Source organism: Hemicordylus capensis, chromosome 3 (genome assembly GCF_027244095.1).
Source record: "Hemicordylus capensis ecotype Gifberg chromosome 3, rHemCap1.1.pri, whole genome shotgun sequence".
NCBI classification, from domain to species: Eukaryota; Metazoa; Chordata; class Lepidosauria; order Squamata; family Cordylidae; genus Hemicordylus; species Hemicordylus capensis.
This window is the reverse complement of record NC_069659.1, coordinates 15170925-15191561: the sequence shown is the minus strand read 5'-3', so window position 1 is coordinate 15191561 and position 20637 is coordinate 15170925. Positions and strand designations below refer to the sequence as shown.

The following is a 20637-nucleotide window of genomic DNA, read 5'->3' as shown; positions in this document are numbered from 1 at the left end:
CTGGATCAGGCCCAAGGCCTATCTAGTCCAGCATTCTGTTTCACACAGTGGCCCACCAGATGCCTTCAAGAAGCCCACAGCCAGGGGGTGAGGGCATGCCCTCTCTCTTGCTGTTGCTCCCCTGCAATTGGTACTCAGATGCATCTTGCTGCTGAGGCTGGAGGTGGCCTATAGCCACTCTTCTTCCTGGTGCGCCATTTTGCTTTGTAGAATCAGGGGCAAAAGGTGATGGCCTGGACGACAAATTCTTGCATGTCATTTATGTGGGAGGAGAGGTTCAGATGAACTGCTCCCCATGCAGTTATGGAGCTGTTGGCAATGCACCTGTGTGTGTGTGTGTGTATGCTCACATTTGTCATTGCTTAGTGGGTGGGGCCAGTTAGTTGTATCATCCAAACTGGCTCTATGTTGCTGTATAAAAATACTTAGATACTGTTGTTTTTTTAAAACAAAAAGAGGTCTCAAAGCAGTTTACATAGCAAAAGCGGCAAGAGATAGTTCTTTACCTGCAAAGGGCTCACAGTCTAAAAAGTAACATAAGAGAGATACAAGCAGCAACTATTAGGGATGCTATGCTCAGTTGAATGGGTACAGTTTACTCTCCCCCTGTTCAGTGTAGGAGAGCCACCATTTTAAGAGGTGACTCTTTGCTCATTTAGCAGGAGGTATGTCTGCACTGAATTCAGATTTCATTTTAATCATGATATTTTTAATGAGAAACTTATAGCTGAACTTGGGGGGTGTGTGTGTGTGGGTGTGTGTGTGTGTGAACTAATTTCATTAAAATATCAATTTTATGCAGCCTGGTTGAAAGGCCCATATTCTGTTTCCACCACTGGCCAGTCTAATGTCTCTGGCAAGTCCACAATCAGGATATGAATTCAGTAGCCTTTAATTGGTTTTAAAGGGGAATGTGGAAGTAATTGAAATTATATCAAGGAATCTTTAAAATGAACATTTCAAATGAATGACTGTCCTCGGGCGGGGCGGGGAATTGCAGTTCTAGAAATGTCAGTTGGGTCATTGTTCCTTACCTGTTCTTGTGATATTTTTGGCCGTCAAATCTTTTGATTATTTTCTCCTTATGACTGTTTCTCGAAACAACCCCTGGATTATATGTGTAAAATGTAATATATAGAAAAATAAGAGTAGCATTGTGAAACAGACTGGATCAGGTGACGCTTAACGTATGCTGATTAACCTTTTAAAGGAAAAAAAGTTAACATTTCATAAATAACACAAGTTTTTTTGACCCATCTGCTGATTTTCTTGAAAGCATGTGTGCTTCTGATCTTCACAGAGTTGTGCTTCAGGCAGATGCAAAAGTGGCACATGGTGTAGATGGATTCTATGCAGATCTAGCTTGATTGTTTGCAGTCTGTCACAACAATGAAGTTCGTACAATTAATGGTGTCACCTTCCTAATGTTTGTATGAGTTCACTGGAACTCATTTATGGAATACCTTCACGCTGGTCTTCCTCATACGTTGCCAAATCTTTAGGGTGTGGGAGGCTGTGTAACCTGGATAACCTTATAGGGTAGCTTACTTGCTCTGTGCAGTATTCATGTGTTTTGTCTTGAAACAGGTTCGGAAGGAGAACTAAACCTGGTTTTGGAGGCTTTGCAAAGGAGTTCAAATAGGCAAATTCCTTCCAAAAGTCTAGAGGACATACCAGCAGCCACATCAAGTGAGCACAAAGTTTGTCTGCCCTCTTCCATGTCCCTGAAGGTTTTTCTTAGGATATTTTTCCACTTGCCCTTCATTGTCAAGAAATAATTTAATGTTGCCTTTGGAAGGATTGAGCCTCCAGAACTATTAAAAACAAATACTTACATATTTGGGCTGTGAAGAAACCATACTGAGTTTGTTGTGGGCTGTTGGGTTTCCCCCATAACTGATGATATTGTAGAGCCAGGGGTTCACACCCTGTGGCTCTCCAGATGCAGCTGAACTACTACACCCATCATCCCCAGCTATATTTTGTTGTGGCTAGGGATGCTGGGAGTTGTAGTTCAGCAACATCTGTAGGGCCACAGGTGTTGGGAGCCCCTTTTGTTGAGCCCTGATTCTCAAACTTAAGTCCCCAGTTGTTGGACTACAATTCCCATCCTCCCTAGTCACAGGGGCCAAAGGCTGTTGTAGCTGATGATGATGGGAGTTGTAGTCTGGCAACATCAGAGGATCCATATCTGAGAACCAAATTGCAGAGGATTCCAAGTGGTCTTCTTGGTTCACGTGTTGCTTCTTGCAATGCTATAACAGCCGGTAAGCTCAGCATTTTATTTCTGCTATCATGGGCTGTGAGGAGCCGGTGGTACAGCCATATTGCAGCCTGCACTAACTCTTAATAAAATCGCCCTCCATAGTGATTTGAGCCAGTTCCTGCTTTTGTAATGTTTGCATGATCATCATCCTAGTATTGGGGCTGATGGAAAACATAAGCCTGGCTGTTCATTCCATGCCCCGAAAGGGCACGCAAGTTAGCCCTTCATAATGTTGATTTTGGGTACAGGTATAAAAGGCCAGAGGGAAGGACCTGGGGATGATTCAGCCCATTTCTGTGGATCTTTCTAGGTAACACTGGCTAGAGCAGAGCTGCACAACTCTGCCTCTCCAGCAGATGTTGGACTGCAGTTCCCATAATCCCTAACTATTGGCCGCTGTGGCTGGAGATGATAGGAGTTGTAGTCCAAAAACTGCTGGAGAACTGGAGTTGGGCTAGAGAAGGGCCATCACGTTTTTCAGAGAGATGAATGTGAATTGAAAGCTGGGCTCCTGGATGTTCACTCATCCTACTTTTGCCTCCCTTCTTTCATTTTGGAATAAAATCCTTTTTGGCTACAGGCAACACTTGGCCCAAAGATATGAGTATATACCTTTATGGGAGACAATGCATCTCTCAAACCACTTACAGCACTCTTAAAAACAATCTGTGTCTAGCCGTTGTTGAGCTGGGACCATCCACTGGGCACCATTTTATCTCATTGCTTCAATGTACAGTACTGTTTCTGATTTCCGAAGGTGCTTGCCTTGTTTTATCAACTCTTTCACAAAAATCAGCCTCAAGGACACCTTTGACTTTTGAAAAATGAGACTGTTGCTTGCACCCAGCATCTGATCTCCTGCAGTGTCGACTGCAGTAGGCTGACATGGGTGCTCCTTTTCGGGGGTGCTTTTAGGGTACACTTCCTTAACACTAGAATGGCTCGTATAAATAAGGCATTTTGGGGTGGGTGGGGTGTATTTGCCCTTGGCTGTACTCCTGATCACCTTATTTCTTTTTCACCTCCCAAAGACTTCCGTTGAGAGCCCATAGTGACCTGCTGATCAGCTAAATGTCTAACACTGTCACCATTCCCTCCCACTTGCACAGATCAAGGAAAAGTAAACATTCCAAAGGAAGACTTAATGCTTAGTGCTGAAGATGGTAACTATTTTATTTGTGCCTGCATGAATGTAGCCGCTTGCTTTAGTGTTCCTATTTAGCTCTCAGCAGCAAAAGACTTCTTTTTCTGTCGTCTTCTGTGTTTTCCCATTGCTAGATTGTTAGATAGCTGGACGTTGTGTGATTTAAACTGGTTAGCGGTCGTGTGTGTGTGTGTGTGTGTGTGTGTGTTTAAGAAATTGAGCTCTGTACGAAGACTGCTTCTTAACAACCCAACCCAAGTCACTCATGCTTTAGCTCAGCAGATTTCAGTAGGACCTGAGCTTGCTTAACGGTATTATAGCCCCCTTAGCTAATTCTGGTCTTGAAATAGTTTCACGGGAGTGAGTGGAGCTTAGGGGTGATGGTACCCTGGTTTCCTCAGTTAGAAGATCAGTAAGACTAGCTTCTCTGAAAGAGAGGTTGTCCTATCAATGCAGAAAGTGTTTTGTGTGCAGAGTAGCTCTTACTCCTAGACTTCTGGGCCAAAGTCCAGAGCCTCCACCCCCTGGGGCCCCCTAAATCTTATGTAGTCTGTCCCAGGTGGTGTGGTCGCGTTAAAAATGTGTTTAAAATACTGTGTGGTTGTGGTGGGCAGGGGGCTCCAAAGGCCTTTAGGTCCATTCTCCAAAATTACCTAGGTGCACCTTTGCTTTTGTGTGCTTGTCCCAGCTGCTCAGTTACAAGTTGAGCAAACTTCTAGGTGATTAGAATAAGCACTGGGAGAACTTCTATATGATGTGAACTTCTATATGATGTGGCATACAAATGAACAAATCAATCAAAACCTAGTCTTGGGTGAATGGTCTTTCCCAAAACACTATTGGGCACCAAATAAAGTTCTGGAGACTTTGATAGGAATGAACACTGAGTCAGCGGCCCAGAAAATTCTGGAAAGCATTGGAAATTCTTTCTTAGTCTGGGACTTTCTCTTGAAATCTGCATGTGAGAAAAAGGATTACAGAGTTACTTGGAAAGTTAGTATGCTGTGGGTTCTCAGTCTTGGGTCCTCAGACTCCAGCGTCCCAGATGTTGGATGACATCATCCCAAGGCATTGTGGCTGGGGATGATGGGAGCTGTAGTTAAAGAATATCTGGGGACCCAAGCTGGAGAACCCCTGCGGTACACAAAAGATTTTTGAAGGTAGTGGGGAGAAATGACCTGGAACATTGAATGCTAGATGTTTATGGCTCCTTAATTATAGCACATCTGATAGCCGAGTGTGACAGTGTGTTGTTTTTAATGTTGCAAGCAGATGAACGAAACGAGACAAATGAAAAGGTGCCAGGAAGTGAGTAATAAAGTCCATTCCCGCACACTGGCTAAAACTCTCTGTGGCTTCACACTTCTTAAATTTTAATATCAATTAACAAGCAATTAGTCTGGAGTCTGTTCTTGTCCTACTAATGATTTGTATCTCATATTAGTGGTTCTAACTTTGCATTGCCAACAGCTCATGCATTTTTAACACAAAGTGCAATCCCACCCACCCTTTGCAACTTAGCAAATTCACTGACTTGCTGCAGAGTTTGAGCAGCCACATATGTGGAACATTTTAAGGAAGAACCTGGAATGGTTCTTGAAAGATCGACGATGAAGATGACACAGTATGCAACAGGGAAGCCAGTGCAGAGAGGGAAGAGTGACAGGAGCATGAAGCTCCTTCTTATATCTGACTATCAAAATATCAAATTTTGGAAATTTGAAAGGGGGAGGTCCCGTATCGTAGTGGGGAGGATCGGGGAGGTCCCGTATCGTAGTGGGGAGGATTGGGGAGGTCCCGTATCATAGTGGGGAGGATCTGGGAGGTCCTGTATCATAGTGGAGAGGATCGGGGAGGTCCCGTATTGTAGTGGGGAGGATCGGGGAGGTCCCGTATCGTAGTGGGGAGGATCACCCCAGCTTTGTCTTTGATCCCCACGTGTGTACTATATGTACACTCTTAGTGGAGGCTGGACTAGGCCATCTGGTGTCGACGGGAGGCTTTGCCTTCATTGCAGATGTGCAAAGTGCAGTGCCTTACCATACGATCCCCCTGCCCCGCAATGTACAGCAGAATGTGAGTCATTCACTTGCATGAAAGAAAATCTCCCGTCTCACTTTTTCATTATTGCATTTCACAAATGCCTGAGCTGTGCCTGTACCCATGTAGGGATCAGTCATGTATGCACAGTTCCCCATGGGAGTTGTAGGATATCTGGAAAGAGGATACACAGGTCCTCCTTGCATCTTCTACTGGCAGCTTCTTTGTAGCATGCCTTGCAGCTCACAGTAAGTTTATCTTGCATGTGGAAGTCTTGTTGTGTACGTGACTGCATCTTCATGCCCGTGCTTGCTGTTCTAGAGCCTAAACATGAATTGCTGCTCTTTAGTTTCCACAGCACCTTCTTTCACTGACCACCAGTTCTCAAATCCAGAAAAAATCAAGAGGATGAGCAAATCGGTCCCAGCATTTCTACAGGAGGAGGCAAGTTCTTACATCGTAGCCCTTAAATGTTTTGGTTGCTTGCTTTTTAGGGGGCACTGACTTGCTCAGGAGAAAAGCAATGATGGAGGGACTGATCCAGATGTTGTTCCAGAGTGGGTGGAGAAGTGGTGCTTCTACGGATTTCTGTTCGTGTGGCACTAAAATTTATGTTGGTTATTCTGGAAGGCCAAGTGTGGAGTATTTTATCAGGGTAGAGGTTTGGACTCTGCTCTTCTGGTCCATTCCAGCCCTGTGAGTCTGTGGTTTGACAGACACCTGCAGATGATAAAAGAAGCAATATCTGTGGCCTCTGTAGGAAGTACTTTGTGGGCTGATGTATGAATTAAAATGAAACTAGGTTTTTGTGATTTATTTTTAAAATGAGCCCATTAGGTATTTGTACTATCATCTCCCTTCTAGAAGACGAATTAGAGCTGCTCAAAGAACAATTTGTTATGGGGCACCTAAAAATAAAGTGTTTTTATTTATTTTTTTATATTATGATTGCTCTGATTGGGATTAACTACTTTGTTCTGCCTTGAAATTCTTTGGAGCAGGGTTCCTTAACCTTGAACCCCTAGATGTTTTTGGACTACAACTCCCATCATCCTCAGCCACAAAGGCCATATCTGGAGATGATGGGAGTTGTAGTCCAACAACATTTGGGGGCCCAAGGTTAAGAAACCCTGCTATGGAGAATGCAGAATTCAGTTTTCTTGCTGAACTCCAGAGTGGATTCTAGAACCTGAAATGGCACCTGGGACAGCTACTAGACCTTCTACATGTGCATGAAGGTCAACATGTGCATTAGCACATCAGTTGGTCAGTATTGTCCCAGGCTGTGCTAATCCTGGCTAGGCATATCAGATGGTCACCCAACAATGCCATTGTGCCCAGATTTCAATCATCAACAGATTTGAAATTTAATATGGACTTTGATGAATTTACCTAAGTCAGAGGTTATCAAACTTGTTGATTGATGGATTACAACTCCCACCAGCCACAATGGCCTTTGGTGGGAGGGTGGTGGGAGTTGTAGTCTAACATCTGGAGACACAAGTTTGGGAACCCCACTGACTTTAGGTCATAGTCTCTCAGAAGCATCAGTACCATCAGGTTGGTAAAAGAGGAATTTACATACATAATATATTTGGGGGATTATAGTCATGACCAAACTGACCTAGGAAAATGTGGACTGAGCAGACTCAAGCAGATCTTGGGAGTATAATTCAACAGTTGTGTAACTACCTTATTATGTGCACAGGTCCATCTCTCTTCTCCCTCTCCTGCCCCCAGGTCCCCATTTTTCTGTACTAGTTGGCCATCACAATGATTTTCAGAAGTAGAGTGAAATTGTAGCAAAAGAGTGAAAAATCTGGTGATTTGGGCAGGAGGTGAACCAATCCCATGACTGCCTGTCTTGTGCTCAAGATAATCCTGAATCCACTCAGCCTCCCCCACTGCCCCGTGAGCATTAACCCTTAATTCAACTGTGAGCAGTGAAGGGAGTGTGATGGGAGAAAGTGGCAATAGGTGTGAACTTTCCCCTGTAGCTGAACCAAAGCAAATTCCCCTTGGTTCTTTTTAATGCTTAACTTCTGCTTCTTGCCCTTATTTCGCATTTAAATAACTCTCCTAATCACTGGAGCAAATTCTCTGTTCTGTCCTAAACAACTTAGATAAACCTCTTAGCAGAAACCTGAATCGAAGCATTAATGAAATCAAAACTTTCATGAACCGATTATGCAATTGTACCCTTGATCAAATAATCAATGCTAATATAAGTGGCAAAAGGGGGCATTGGAGTGGGCAATACAAAGGCATCCACCAGGGCTACTAAATGCCAGTTCTGGCAATGGCCACACAGCTTGTGAGGTAGAAAACACTGTCTCTGGGCAAAAATATACTAAACCTAAACTAAAATCAATCCTGGAAGATGTCTCTCTGAAAACCTCAAGGAGACATAGAAAACATAGGAACTGACTTCTACCAAGTCGGACCACTGGCCTATCTAGTTCAGTATTGTCTACACTGACTGGCAGCAGCTCTCCAAGGTTTCGGATAGGAATCCCTCTCAGCCGTACCTGGAGATGCTGCCAGGGAGTGATCCTGGGGCCTTCTACATGCAAGCATGTAAGTGCTCTTCCACTGAACTATGGCACCATCTCGAAAGGATAATATCTTACAGCACTCATATATAGTCACCCATCCAAATGCAAACTAAGGCCAAGCTTGCTTAGCAAAGGAACATAGGAAGCTGCCATATACTGAGTCAGACCATTGGTCTGTCTAGCTCAGTATTGTCTTCACAGACTGGCAGCGGCTTCTCCAAGGTTGTAGGCAGGAATCTCTCTCAGCCAGGAATCTCTTGGAGATGCCAGGGAAGGAACTTGGAACCCAGATGCTCTTCTCAGAGTGGCTCCATCCCTTAAGGGGAATATCTTACAGTGCTCAAACTTCTAGTCTCCCTTTCATATGCAACCAGGGCAGACCATGCTTAGCTAAGGGGACAAGTCATGCTTTCAACCACAAGACCAGATCCCCTCTCCTAAGGAAAGAACTCTAAAGGGGACCTAAAGGGGTAACTCATTCTCACTACCATAAGGCTAGCTCTCCTCCCCCCAAATTCAACAGTCTCTCTAGACCAGGGCTTCACAACTTCAGCCCTTCAGCTGTAGGACTACAACTCCCATCATCCCCAGCCACCAAGGCCAGTCGTTAGGGATGATGGGAGTTGTCGTCTAACAACAGCTGGAGAGCTGAAGTTGCACTCCCTTGGTCTAGACAAGAAAGTTCATTGTTTATTTGAATTGAATTTATTAGTTAGGGAGTGTTTCCTAATGTGTAGCCTAAATCTGCCCTTCCTAAAACCTGAAACCCATTACTTTGACAAACCTGGGGTTGGCTTACATTCTGCCTTTGCGGTGCAGAACTGATCCCTGTGCTTAAGCACCCTGAATGCTGATGGGCATAAAATCAACACTTTGACTCTCAGCCAGCCTGTGGTGGAGTGGGAGGAGAATGAGTGTCTGGGACAGGGGCATCATTAAGGTGTAGGCCATGGAGCCCTGAATCTCATCAGCCGCCTCCTTCCTCCATGACCTCTTCCAGAAAGGAAGGGCATCCCTGGAGGCATCTGCACAGAGCATGGGAGAAAACTCTTAGCCTCACCTAACTCTCTGCTGCTTCCACCTTTGTAGGTGCTGTTTTATTTATGTATTTATTTAACATATTAATATACCACCCAAAACCTGCATCCAGTGTTCCCTCTAACAGGGATTCCCAGCTGTTGTTGACTACAACTCCCAGAATCCTCAGCTATAATGGCCTCTGCTTGGGGATTCTGGGAGTTGTAGTCAACAACAGCTGGGAATCCCTGTTAGAGGGAACACTGCCTGCATCTCTGGGCGGTGTACAAGAAAAACAATACAAATTAAAACCAAAAATGATCAAAACATTACAATAATTTAAAACCCAACATTAAAAACTATTTAAAATATTAGAGACTTTAAAAAACATACATAATTATTCATGGTGTGTGTGTGTGGTTTGAGTTTAATCCTCAGAAGCGGGGGTATAGGCCTGGGTCCCAGATCTTTTAGGTACCTAGCAACACCCCTGGACTGGGATGCTTTCATGTGAGTATATACACATAGGTATTTAATGGAACATGTTGCATGCAAGGAGGCTACACCATAGGTGGTGCTTATGTGCTGAGGCACACAGTATACACCAGCTCCTATTTCACTTGGAATATAAAGGCAAGACCTCTAACTTTGGGTTTCACACATTTTATAGTTATAGTCCAGCATGCCCCACAGAAGCAAATGTATTTGCTTATCATTCGGTTTTCTTTTTTCCTAATGTAGTAACTTTTATACATGATAGCATTTGTGTGTGTGTGTATGTGTGTGCGTGTGCGCATGCAAACTTCTGAAAACTAAAAGATTGCAATACGGACTTTTTGTCTGTTTACTTTATTGCTATGGGCTCAGAAGTGCGTAGTATTAGAAATACTGCCACATCAATAAATGCCATGCAGTTAAACAGAGGCAGTAGCTCTAGTTGTCTGGGAGGGAAGTAAAATGGACCGTGTTTTGTTTGTAGGATTAACCAATGAAAGCAGGCATGTGAAAAAAGGGGATGCTGTGTTGGTGTTCAGCATCCCTAGAGAGTGTTGGCAATCCTGATGCTGACAGGCTGAGAAGAACCTCCCTTCCCACAAACTCTACACTTATGGTATTTGTCTGAAGAGGCAGACACTGTCTGTGTTATGGCAGCTGTGGTGGTAGCTATTTTCATAATCTGAAACCTGGGCCGCCTCAGCCTTCCAATCATGGAAATGGCTGCCATCACGCTTACGGCATTTCCCTCTTCTGACAAATGTCATAAACATGGAGGGCACGAGAATGTGATGCTTCTGGGCAAATCAGCACTGGGGTGGGACTTCCAGGAGCCCTCTTGGAAGCACACACACCCTTTTTTAAAAATGTGTCTGAACAGGGCTAGTATTGGCAGTAAATGTGTTAAAGCAAAAGATGTCTGTTTTCCTGCTTTAATTTCTTGGTTGTTTGTTTTTTAGCACAGCTAAATGCTTGCATGCCGAACCATGCATGCAACACTGTTTGCCCAGAAATGCTGCATTCCAGATCTGCAAGCCTGCTTGTTGAGTTTGTGCCGCATGGCTGTGTGTTTTCGGACCACTTTTTGAACCCCCGCACAGACTTCTTTTTCTCTTTGTGTAATGTCTTGTAGAGTGACAGAGACACAGACACAGCATCAGACAGCAGTTACCCACTGGGCAGAATCAAGAAGAGTCCCAGTTCGCTAACCAATCTTAGTGGCTCTTCTGGCTTGGCGTCCTTGTCTTCTGTATGTAAACCAAAGCTTCCGTTAATCACTCTTGCTCTTTTTAGCTCTTCCTAATACTCTCCTGCGTTTGCACCTCTGCAGTGGTAGTAGAGGCTCTGTTTACTATTGTAATGCTGGATGCCTTTAGAAATTCTGGTTAACCTAGTTATAACACCCATATAAAGACAAAAAACCACCCTGTTACTCCTCCTCTCTAAATTAATGTCTCCTATCCCTCCCTCCCCTCTTTGTATTCCATCTAACCTTTTTGAGGCCTTCAGAGTGTGGATTATTATTTCAAAGCATTTTTTAAGGGCTTCCTTGCACATTATACACTCAGCCACTGGACTCCCATCACTCTCCAAAGGAAGAGATTTGGGCTGCAGTTCCCTACTGGAGGGCCACACTTGGTGGAGAGATGTGGCCAGTGGCTTGGTCACTGAGGCAATGAGGCCAGTAACAGCCCCAAACCAGAAAGCCAATGAGCAGTGAGGCTGCACCTCCATTGCACAAGTGTCGAGGATGCTGCTGCTTCAGCCACAAAGTCCAGGTGTCTTGTGAGATGGGAGAGGAGAGCAGAACTACAGCAGAGGGGCAATTCCAAAGGTAACGGAATCCGACACTTTATCCTGATAGAAAAGTGGAATCACCACTTTTTCAGTGATGGAAGCCATAAACAAATGTTCAAGCTGGAGGGAATGAATATATGAATAGATAAATACATACACATACATACTCATTCACACTGGCAAGAGAACATCTACTATAAGGCCGTATTTTTATAAAACCCTTAAATATTATAGGTAGTGTCTGAAACATGCAAAATACGTTGGTAACAGAATCAAAATCACCTCTGATTCCATTATTGCTCTATTTTGTACGTTTCAGACACTATAATATTTAAGGGTTTTATAAAAATTTGGCTTTATAGGAGGAGATGTTCTTTTGCCAGTGGGTTTATAGAATATCAACTTGAAAATTTGCTTATGGCTACAGTCATTGATAAACTGGTCACATGCCTGATTCCGTTCCTCTTGCAACTGCTCCCAGATGGCCAACAGGCATTAAAGGTAATCTGGCTGGAGCCAGAGAGAACATAAGAACAGCCCTGCTGGATGAGGCCCAAGGACTCTCTAGCCCAGAAGCTTGTTTCGCACCAGATACCTCTGGGAAGTAGAATGTGCACGAATCTATTTTTTTAAATTCAATTTGTGCCTGAATTGAATCACCCCTGATTTGTTTTGTGTCTGAATCTGTCCCCCCGAATCACCCTAGATTCAGTGTTGATTTTATTTGGATTCAGATCAATTTGGATCACTTATAAACGTCCTAGGGAACCAAATTTGGGTGGTAGGTAGTCTCCATTGGTGCCACCTACCACCCAGATTTCAAGGCAGTGGGGTACTTGGTTGATTTTTAATGATTTATTTTAGTTTTTCCTGATTTTGTATATTTCTGCCATAGGAAATAATGGGGATTTGAAGTCATCCTATCCTAACCCTAACATGGATCCCCAACTTTCATTTTTGAAAAAAACCTAAGCTCTAGTCCTTGTAGAAGTGGAGTTATAGAGCAAAATGTGCAGTCACTATTTTTCAAGTGTTTGGATTCTTTGGCATATAATAACTTTTCCTCATAATAATCCCTATGAGGATTCATTGCACACCTTCATTTCTTCTGTTCTTCTGTTCATATTGACCCTCATCAGACAGTGCCAACTGTCAACTGCCGTGTGTCAACTACACCACTACCACCCCCCAGACACTGGGGTACTCAAGTTTATTTTTTTTAGACATTTTTGAAGTGTTTAGATTTTTTGATGCCTTCATTACACAACTTCATTTCTTCTGTTCATTTTGACCCCACTCTTTTGCAGTTGGGGGAGGGGAATTAGTGACATCCCATGTGCCAACTACCCCAACCTGCAAGCCACTGGGTACACAGTTTATATTTTAGGGATTTTTGAGGTGTTTACACTCTTTGGTGTGTAATGAATCCTCATAGGGATTCATTATGAGGAAGGATTATTAGACACCAAAGAGTATAAACACTTGAAAAGATTCCTAGAACATAAACTAAATACTACCCCACTGCCTTGTGGGTGGGAGGGGGGTGTAGTTGGCATATGGCAGTTGGCAGTTGACAGTTGGCACTGTTGCAAAGACAGTCAAAATAAATAGAAGAAATGAAGGTGTGTAATGAATCCTCATAAGGATTCATTGAGTGAAAGTTATTACACACCAAAGAATCCGAACACTTGAAAAATAGTGACCACACATTTTGCTCCATAACTCCACTTCTACAAGGGCTAGAGCTTAGCTTAAAAAAAAATGAAAGCTGGGAATCTAGGAAAATTAATAGGAGGAATCTGAATCTTGAATTGATTCGAATCTAATCTGATGCAATTTGGTTTGGACCCGAATCTAGCCAATGGACCACAGGGGTGATTTGTTCTGTCTCCAAATCACCCAAATCAGCTAGATTCGGGTACAAATCAATTTGTACCCAAATCGATTCACACATCCCAACTGGGAAGCCCACAGGCAAGAGTGAGGGCATCACTCTCTCCTGCTTTAGCTCCTCTGAGGGTACTGCAACCCCCTTTCCCTCCAGAGTGGAGGCTTTTAAGGGAGACTACTGAAGCCATGGGCAACCTCCAGCTCAGCACAAGCAGTAACTCCATGCTTGCCACTGCAAGTATTCTGGACAGGAAGCCACAGCCCATACAGACTTTCTAAAGAGTGTGTGTGGCTCAATCCAGATATTACATGGACCACAGTTCAGGATGTGGTGATGTCAGACTGGCCAGCAAACCAGAATTGGGAACCAAAGTCTGAAGTGGGCTTGCAAACGCTTTATAATGTGGTGTCCGAATTGACAAACTCCCATAATTAAGGCCATCACTACGCCTTCAGAAGCTGCTGTATTATGGAAATGGGAGTGAGCTTTTTGAAGCTTACTAATTCCTGTATCCTGGGGTAGGATACTCTTCCTGTCCAGGCTTCATGCAGTTCACCCCCACAGAGGCAGCATAACCAAGAGGTAAAGATTTAGGATATGAAACTGGTCTCTCCACCCGCTCGCTCCCAATCCTCCCCCTTGCCCAAGCCCAACTCTGTCGTGAATTTTTGTGACTTTGTTTAAAAAGCAACAACTTAAACCTTGGAAGAGTACCGACCTCTTCCGTAGTATTGTTTTGAGGATAAAATGAGATTGTGAAGCAACTGGTATACTGAATGTGTTAGATCAGGTTCCCCAACTTTGGGTCTTCAGATACTGTTGGGCTGTAACTCATATCATCCCCAGCCACAGTGGCCTTTGGCCACTGTGGCTGGGGATGATGGGAGTTGTAGTCCAACAATATCTGAAGACCCAAGTTTGGGGACCCTTTTGGTACTGAACAATAGATAGGTGAAGTTACCAATCATTTGGTCATTTCAGTGATCTGAACACAAATTTCCAAGTAGTTCTCAAGCACAGATGAGGAGATGAATTTAGGTTTACTTCCCATATTTAAAAACAACCACAGCCTTCTATGTGTCCTTGGGAAATGATAAAAGAATGTTTAAAAGGCATATATTCTGCTTTGTGACGTCTGCAGGTGAGCACTAGTGTGATGAGTGTCTACAGTGGAGACTTTGGCAACGTGGATGTGACAGGGAATATCCAGTTTGCCATTGATTATGTGGAGCAGCTGAAGGAACTCCATATTTTTATCGCCCAGTGCAAGGAATTGGCGATCGCTGACGTTAAGAAGCAACGTTCCGATCCGTAAGCGTGGGCTGGGGACACTGAAGAGACTTTCATTGCAAGAAGCTGTGCTCTTTTGTAGAAAAAGAGGAAATGGTGTTGTGTGAGACTAAATCCCTCCCCTTTACTCCCAGATTGTGAGTCAGGGTTGCAGGGTGTGGGGAGAGCGTAAAATGAATAATACCCCAGGGACTGTAGCTGAGGATTTTAGAATGCGCTTTGCACAGGACTCTGCAACCTCAGGTATCCTGTACTGCCTTTGATCAGGCTACGTCTTGATCAAGTGAGCACAGGGTCCTCCAACCCCAGCACAGCATCCCTCCAGTGGCTGTTGCTGATTGTCAACCTTATGTTTCTTTTTAGATTGTGAGCCCTTTGGGGACAGGGGACCATCTTATTTATGTATTTTTCTATGAAAACCACTTTTTTTTTTTTGAGAACTTTGGTTGAAGAGCAGTATATAAATATTTGTAATGATAGTAGTGGTAGGGCAAAGTTGGTGGCCCCCTTAACTTATCTGGGCCTCAGAAGGTGTCCAACCCTGTCGACCTCTGCTGACAGTTTTGAATCCTAGCATGAGGCACTTCTAAGAGTCTGCTCACACACTGCATTTTTCAGACATGAGATTGTTCTCTTGAAACAGGTTCTGGTGCTTGGACATAAATGAAAAAGTACGGTGTGCATACAATATACCTGACTTGCTTTCCTGTGTGTCCTGCTGTTTTAAATGTAATATACACACCTCTGTTCCATTTTTACAGATGTAGGCCTGGAACCTATGAGAGCCAGTGTGGTGCAGTGGTTAGAGCAGTGGTTCCCAACCTGGGTTCCTCCTGATGTTGCTGAACTACAACTCGCATCATTCCCAGCTATAATTTATATAGTAACATCTGAAGGAACCCAGGTTGGACTAAGATCGGGGAGACCCGAGTTCAAATCCTTTGTCAGCCATGAAACTCATTGGGTGACTCTGGGCCAGTCACTTATCTCTCAGCCTAAACCTACTTCACAGAGTTGTTGTGAGGTTAAACATAACTGTGTACACCACCCTGGACTCCTTGGAGGAAGAGTGGGATATAAATGTAAAAACAAATAAATAAAAATATGTAAAATGATCTCCATACGGGGTACCATATGCCCAAAGATGAACTATGTGGGTGAAACAGAACAGATCTCAAATGAACAGGCATAGGAAAATAACAAATCTACCATCTATGAGCAACGATCCTGTCTCTGATCTCTCAGTCCTGGTCCTGAGATGGAACGTGTACAGAAACTTGTTTCTCAGGCTTAGCATTTGTTGTCATGGTGATGCCCTTTTGAAATGCCTGATGCAAAAGATATACATGCTGAATTTAAGACAAGACTTCGGGCTTACAGTTGAAAGATTTGTATCTTGCTCTTGGATTTAGTTTTCCACATTCAAACATTTCCTTACCAGGCTGGTTGTTGAATTTTCTTAGGTACGTGAAGAGTTACCTGCTACCAGAGAAATATAAACTGGGCAAAAGAAAGACGTCTGTGAAGAAGAAAACGTTGAATCCAGTCTTTAATGAGATATTACGGGTAACGTTTGTATCATTTATACTAGCAAAATGAGTAAAATAATATTGAGGAATAGGAAAACTCTTTTGATATCTAACTGGCTTAGCGAACATAAAAGGAAGATCTTCTTCTATGTGTTTTGCAACCAAAAAAGGCTAGAGATGAGCCATTCAAGTTTGCTGCCTGGAATTTTCAATTTCTGTGTACAGCTGTTTAGTATAGCAGAGACATACAAGCCTGGAAGAAAAAGTTACTGGAATTCAAGAACTATCCCATCACCTCTAGTCTTAATTACCCCTTTCTGCCTCTTTCCAGGTTTTATGATCTCCTTTTTGAGATTGGAAACCAAATGTATACACAACATTCCAAACATTTCCTCTTTAAAATGGTCCCATCTTTTCCTAATCAATTTTGAAGAAATTGCTACTTTCCAGTACCACAACAAACTGAGATTTTTGTTATAGCAGACTTTTCAATTGGGGGCTGCTTTGGCAAAAAAAAACCAACACAAAACCTTCAGTGTGAGAACCGTTTCTCACCATGCTGACCTCCATGCTGTGCTATGGTTTCCCCAACAGAGGAGAGAGGGAAGGGCTTTATGAGAACCGGAGCCCTCTTGAGCCTCATTGTCCTCTTGGAAGATGTACATGGAGTGCTGGGAAATGTAGTCCTTCCCAGTACTTTCTTCCATAGAACTCATTTATTTATTTATTTATTTATTCATTCATTCATTCATTCATCAAATTTGTACACCATCCTGAACTTTCGTCTCTGGCAGTTAACAATAGCATAAAACAAGTTAAAATATATACAAAAACGTAAAACAACTTAACAATTAAAAAAGGGGGGGGGCCATAGAACTTGGTGGGAAAGGTTTGAAAGGACTACATTTCCCAGCACATGTGTGCCTCCCAAGAAGACACTGGGACTTGACAGGGTTCCATTCCCTTAAAAGACCCACACCAGCACTGGGCAAAGTTGGCAAAGCCTCTGTGCTGTGCTGGGGGGCTGTGTGTTGTGAACTGATAGCCCGGCTAACCCTACAGGTTTTACAACCCCATGAAAGTAAACAGAAAGCAGCAACGAAACTGGATGAAGGAAAATAAAAGGCTCACAAAGAAAACAGTAAATGAATAGAGTCCCCTGAACCAGAGGCGTATCTAGGGAAAATAGGGCCTAGGGCAAGCACTGAAATTGCGCCCCCTGTCCAAACATCTGACACCCATCTTTCAGATAACTTTACCATAATATCAGCTGAAAAATTAATCTCAAGCTCATTAATCTTTTAATATTTCAAAAACTATTTAGCAGTGGACGTAGCCAGACCAAAAAATGCTAGAAAACTACTAATTTCAGTATGCTGGGGCTCATGAAATACCCAAAGACTATGTGGAGGTGTACTTGGAAAACTAAACAGAAATGCCTGTCTAATTCTCTACTATGCATTGTAGCATTACATAAGCTTTAAAAATAAGTGGAGAATTTGACTTTTCCCAGATACTCTGAAAATAATTAAAGGATATGCAGAGTAAACTGTGTCACTACTTGGAATATATTCTAGTATTTCAGAAAGACAGTTAAAATGAGAGAAAGAGAGCAAGAAACTCCCAGTGGGCCTTCGAACTAAGGATTTCACACTGATACAAAGACAAACTCACCATTAATAGCCATATTATTAAGACATCACATTTAACTCACTTATCACAAGAAGCAAAGTAAAAGCAAATGAAAACAATCCTAGCTCATAAGCTTCAGCTCAGTATTCACAAGCCCTGATTCTCTGTACTTAGTGCCAAACTAAATGTGTACAGTATGTATGTATGTATGTATGTTTATTTATTTATTTATTTACCTGTAGCCCCTTCGGGAGGGCATCCTAAAGGCCATGTGTGGGGGGTCTGAAAAGGTTCCACCTCCCCCCGCTGGCCTTTAGGACCTCACAGGGACCATTTGAGCATGTGCGGTGGTCGTTTTTTAAAAAATAAAAAATAAAAAAAACTGGCCGCTGAAAACAAAATGGCCACCGTGCATGCTCAAATGGCCTCTTCAAGGCCTGGCATGGTCTAGGGCCTCACAGAGGCCATTTGAGCATGCACGGTGGCCATTTTGTTTTCAGCAGCCATTTTTATTTTTATTTTTTTTAATTTTTAAGAATGGCGCCCCTCCTTCACGTGGCGCCCGGGGCATGTGCCCTGCCTGCCCTACCCTAGATATGCCCCTGCCCTGAACTGAAACTAGGTACCCCCCTCTAATAATAACTGAGTAATAAGTGGAAGGAAAAGACAAAACAAGGAATGAAACAAGCAAAGGACACAGAACAAGGACTAAAGGGAACAATGCAGGGAAGTACAGACAAGACAAACTGGAACACGGAAAAGATATAATATGCAAGAGCACACTATAAGCTGCCAGCGAAGTTGCAAACAGCAACTCAGCCATGGGATACTGTTGAATATATATGGTTCCACAGAACCAGCAACCAATCAGGCTTCCCTGAGTCAGCAGTTTGGCTTTCTTTCTTGTGATCTCCTGCACCTGCGTGAGTCCCACTGAGCCTACCTCTTGATACGTTGTCTGAATACAGGGGAAATCCCAGGCTCTTCCTCATCAGAAACCAAGTCTGGCAGCTGTTGAGAATCTTCAGCTCCAGAGTTTGGTTTCTCTGCCAATTCTTGTTGCTGTGGCTCACTAGCAGGCGAGTCCTCCTGCTCTGATTCTTCTGATTCTGAAGTCTGAGCCATGACACCCATCTAGCTCAACACTATGTACTGACAGTGGCTCTCCAAGGTTTCAGACCAGAATCTTTCCCAGCCCTTCCTAGAGATGCTGCCAGGGATTGAACCTGGGGCCTTCTGCATGCAAAACAGATGCTCTACCACCACCGAGCTACGACCTCATCCTCATATTGCTCTGAGACTAGATACTAGCCTTTAAAAATGAATGGAGATTTTAAAAAGTCTGAGACTTCTAAAGTCGATTAGACTTTTAAGGTTTTAAAGTCTATTGAAGTTTTAAAGTCTATTAGACTTTGAAAGAAGACTTTTTAAAAAGTCTATTAGACTTTAAAAATGAATTTTATTTTATTATTTTTCCAATTTATTTTGAAAATGAATTATTTATTTTTATAATTATAAAATTATATTTATTGTATGGAGTAAATACACGGAGGATAGGTGTGTCCAATAGCTATTGCCCAAGTTGTCAGCCACCCAGAGAACAATTTGTGATGTTTGTGTAACAATTTGTGTAAGTTTATTAGCTAAACGAAACCTCCAAATCCAGAGGAGTATACTTATTAAAATAAGGCATTGCACTACAGTTGAACAAGGGGAGGGGGAGTTATGCCCCTTAGGAAGCGTGGGGGGGGGGAGTTCCACTGGCTGGGTGAGAGCTTACTCTTTCTCTCCCCCTACACCTCTCTGAAGAAGGTTGGGGAGCAGAGGCCCATCTTCACTTTTTGCCCCAGGCCCTGCTCCAACCTTGAGGTGCCCCTGGCATTGCAAGCACTATTGCATCCTCTTGTCAGCTTCTGAAAGCACCTGACTGGTCATTGTTGAAGACGGAATGCTGGAGCATGAACAGCTCGGCATATTCTAGCAAGGCAATTACTCTAATGTGCTGAAGCCGCAAATCCAGCCTTCTCTATTGAAGTGGCTTGGAATGTCCCCCCGGCTCCCCCCAAATCCTCAGCTACAGTGCTGCTGTCTGTATGTCGATGATGTCCTTACACTCCAGTGTGTCTTATTTGCAGTACAAAGTTGACAAGGCCCTGTTGGCATCCCAGAGGCTGAATCTCTCCGTGTGGCACAATGACACTTTTGGACGCAACAGCTTCTTGGGTGAAGTGGAGCTGAACTTGGGGACATGGGACTGGAACGACAAGCAGAGCAAACAGATGAACTGGTACCTGCTTAAGCCGAGAGTGAGTTGAGGACACTTGGTTCATAATGGAAGCCACTGGGACCAGTCTGGGTCTCTTCTGCCTCTCTGTTTCTCACTTCACAAAGGAATTTAGAGGAACTTTCAGCTCTTTATCATGCAGTTAACAGTTATCACTGTTGTAATTGGGAATATTGCTTTCCCCAGAGTTGTAGTTGGAAATCCTCCCCAGTATGCAAAGTTATAACTTTAGCATTTGCAATTTGGACTAGGGCTGTAGCAGTCCATCTGTCTGAAAATTGTCTTCCAGACAGTGATTTATTCCAGCTTCAGCACAAATTCTGAGGGAAGATGATGTATTGAGCCATCCACAGCCTTGAAGCACATTGCATAAGTTCTTAGCACCATCTGCTGACCATCCATGAAAAAGCTGTGTCTTTTCAATGCTACTTTTATTCTAACTTGAAAAAGACACTGCTTTTTCACAGATTGTGAGCAGATGGCACTAAGGACCTATGCAACATACTTGAACCTTGTGTGGACAGCAAACTGCATCTCTTTTTGGAATTTGCACTGAAGGTGGAATAAATTGTTATTTTGAACAGCCCCATTTAATCGGAAGCATATTTTTAGTTGGGGAGCTGATTTTTAAATCTGTTTTTAGATTCCTATAAGTAATAAAAAGCCATGGGTAACAGGTGCCGCCTTAGAAGCAGTT

At 43.2% G+C, this 20637-nt stretch overlaps 1 protein-coding gene across 12 annotated transcripts in view; it reads left to right on the top strand.

Annotated features, from left to right (window-relative positions):
- SYTL2 (synaptotagmin like 2) overlaps positions 1-20637 on the top strand; it is a 126660-nt gene that overhangs the window by 99711 nt on the left and 6312 nt on the right. For 11 of the 12 annotated variants that reach the window (XM_053304267.1, XM_053304268.1, XM_053304261.1 and 8 more), the window contains 7 exons: positions 1588-1689; positions 3376-3429; positions 5800-5894; positions 10650-10766; positions 14347-14516; positions 15959-16061; positions 19792-19962. In XM_053304267.1, the coding sequence (XP_053160242.1) occupies positions 1588-1689; positions 3376-3429; positions 5800-5894; positions 10650-10766; positions 14347-14516; positions 15959-16061; positions 19792-19962 (812 nt within the window). The remainder of the gene's footprint in view (positions 1-1587; positions 1690-3375; positions 3430-5799; positions 5895-10649; positions 10767-14346; positions 14517-15958; positions 16062-19791; positions 19963-20637) is intronic. The other variant, XM_053304269.1, reaches the window with a different exon arrangement.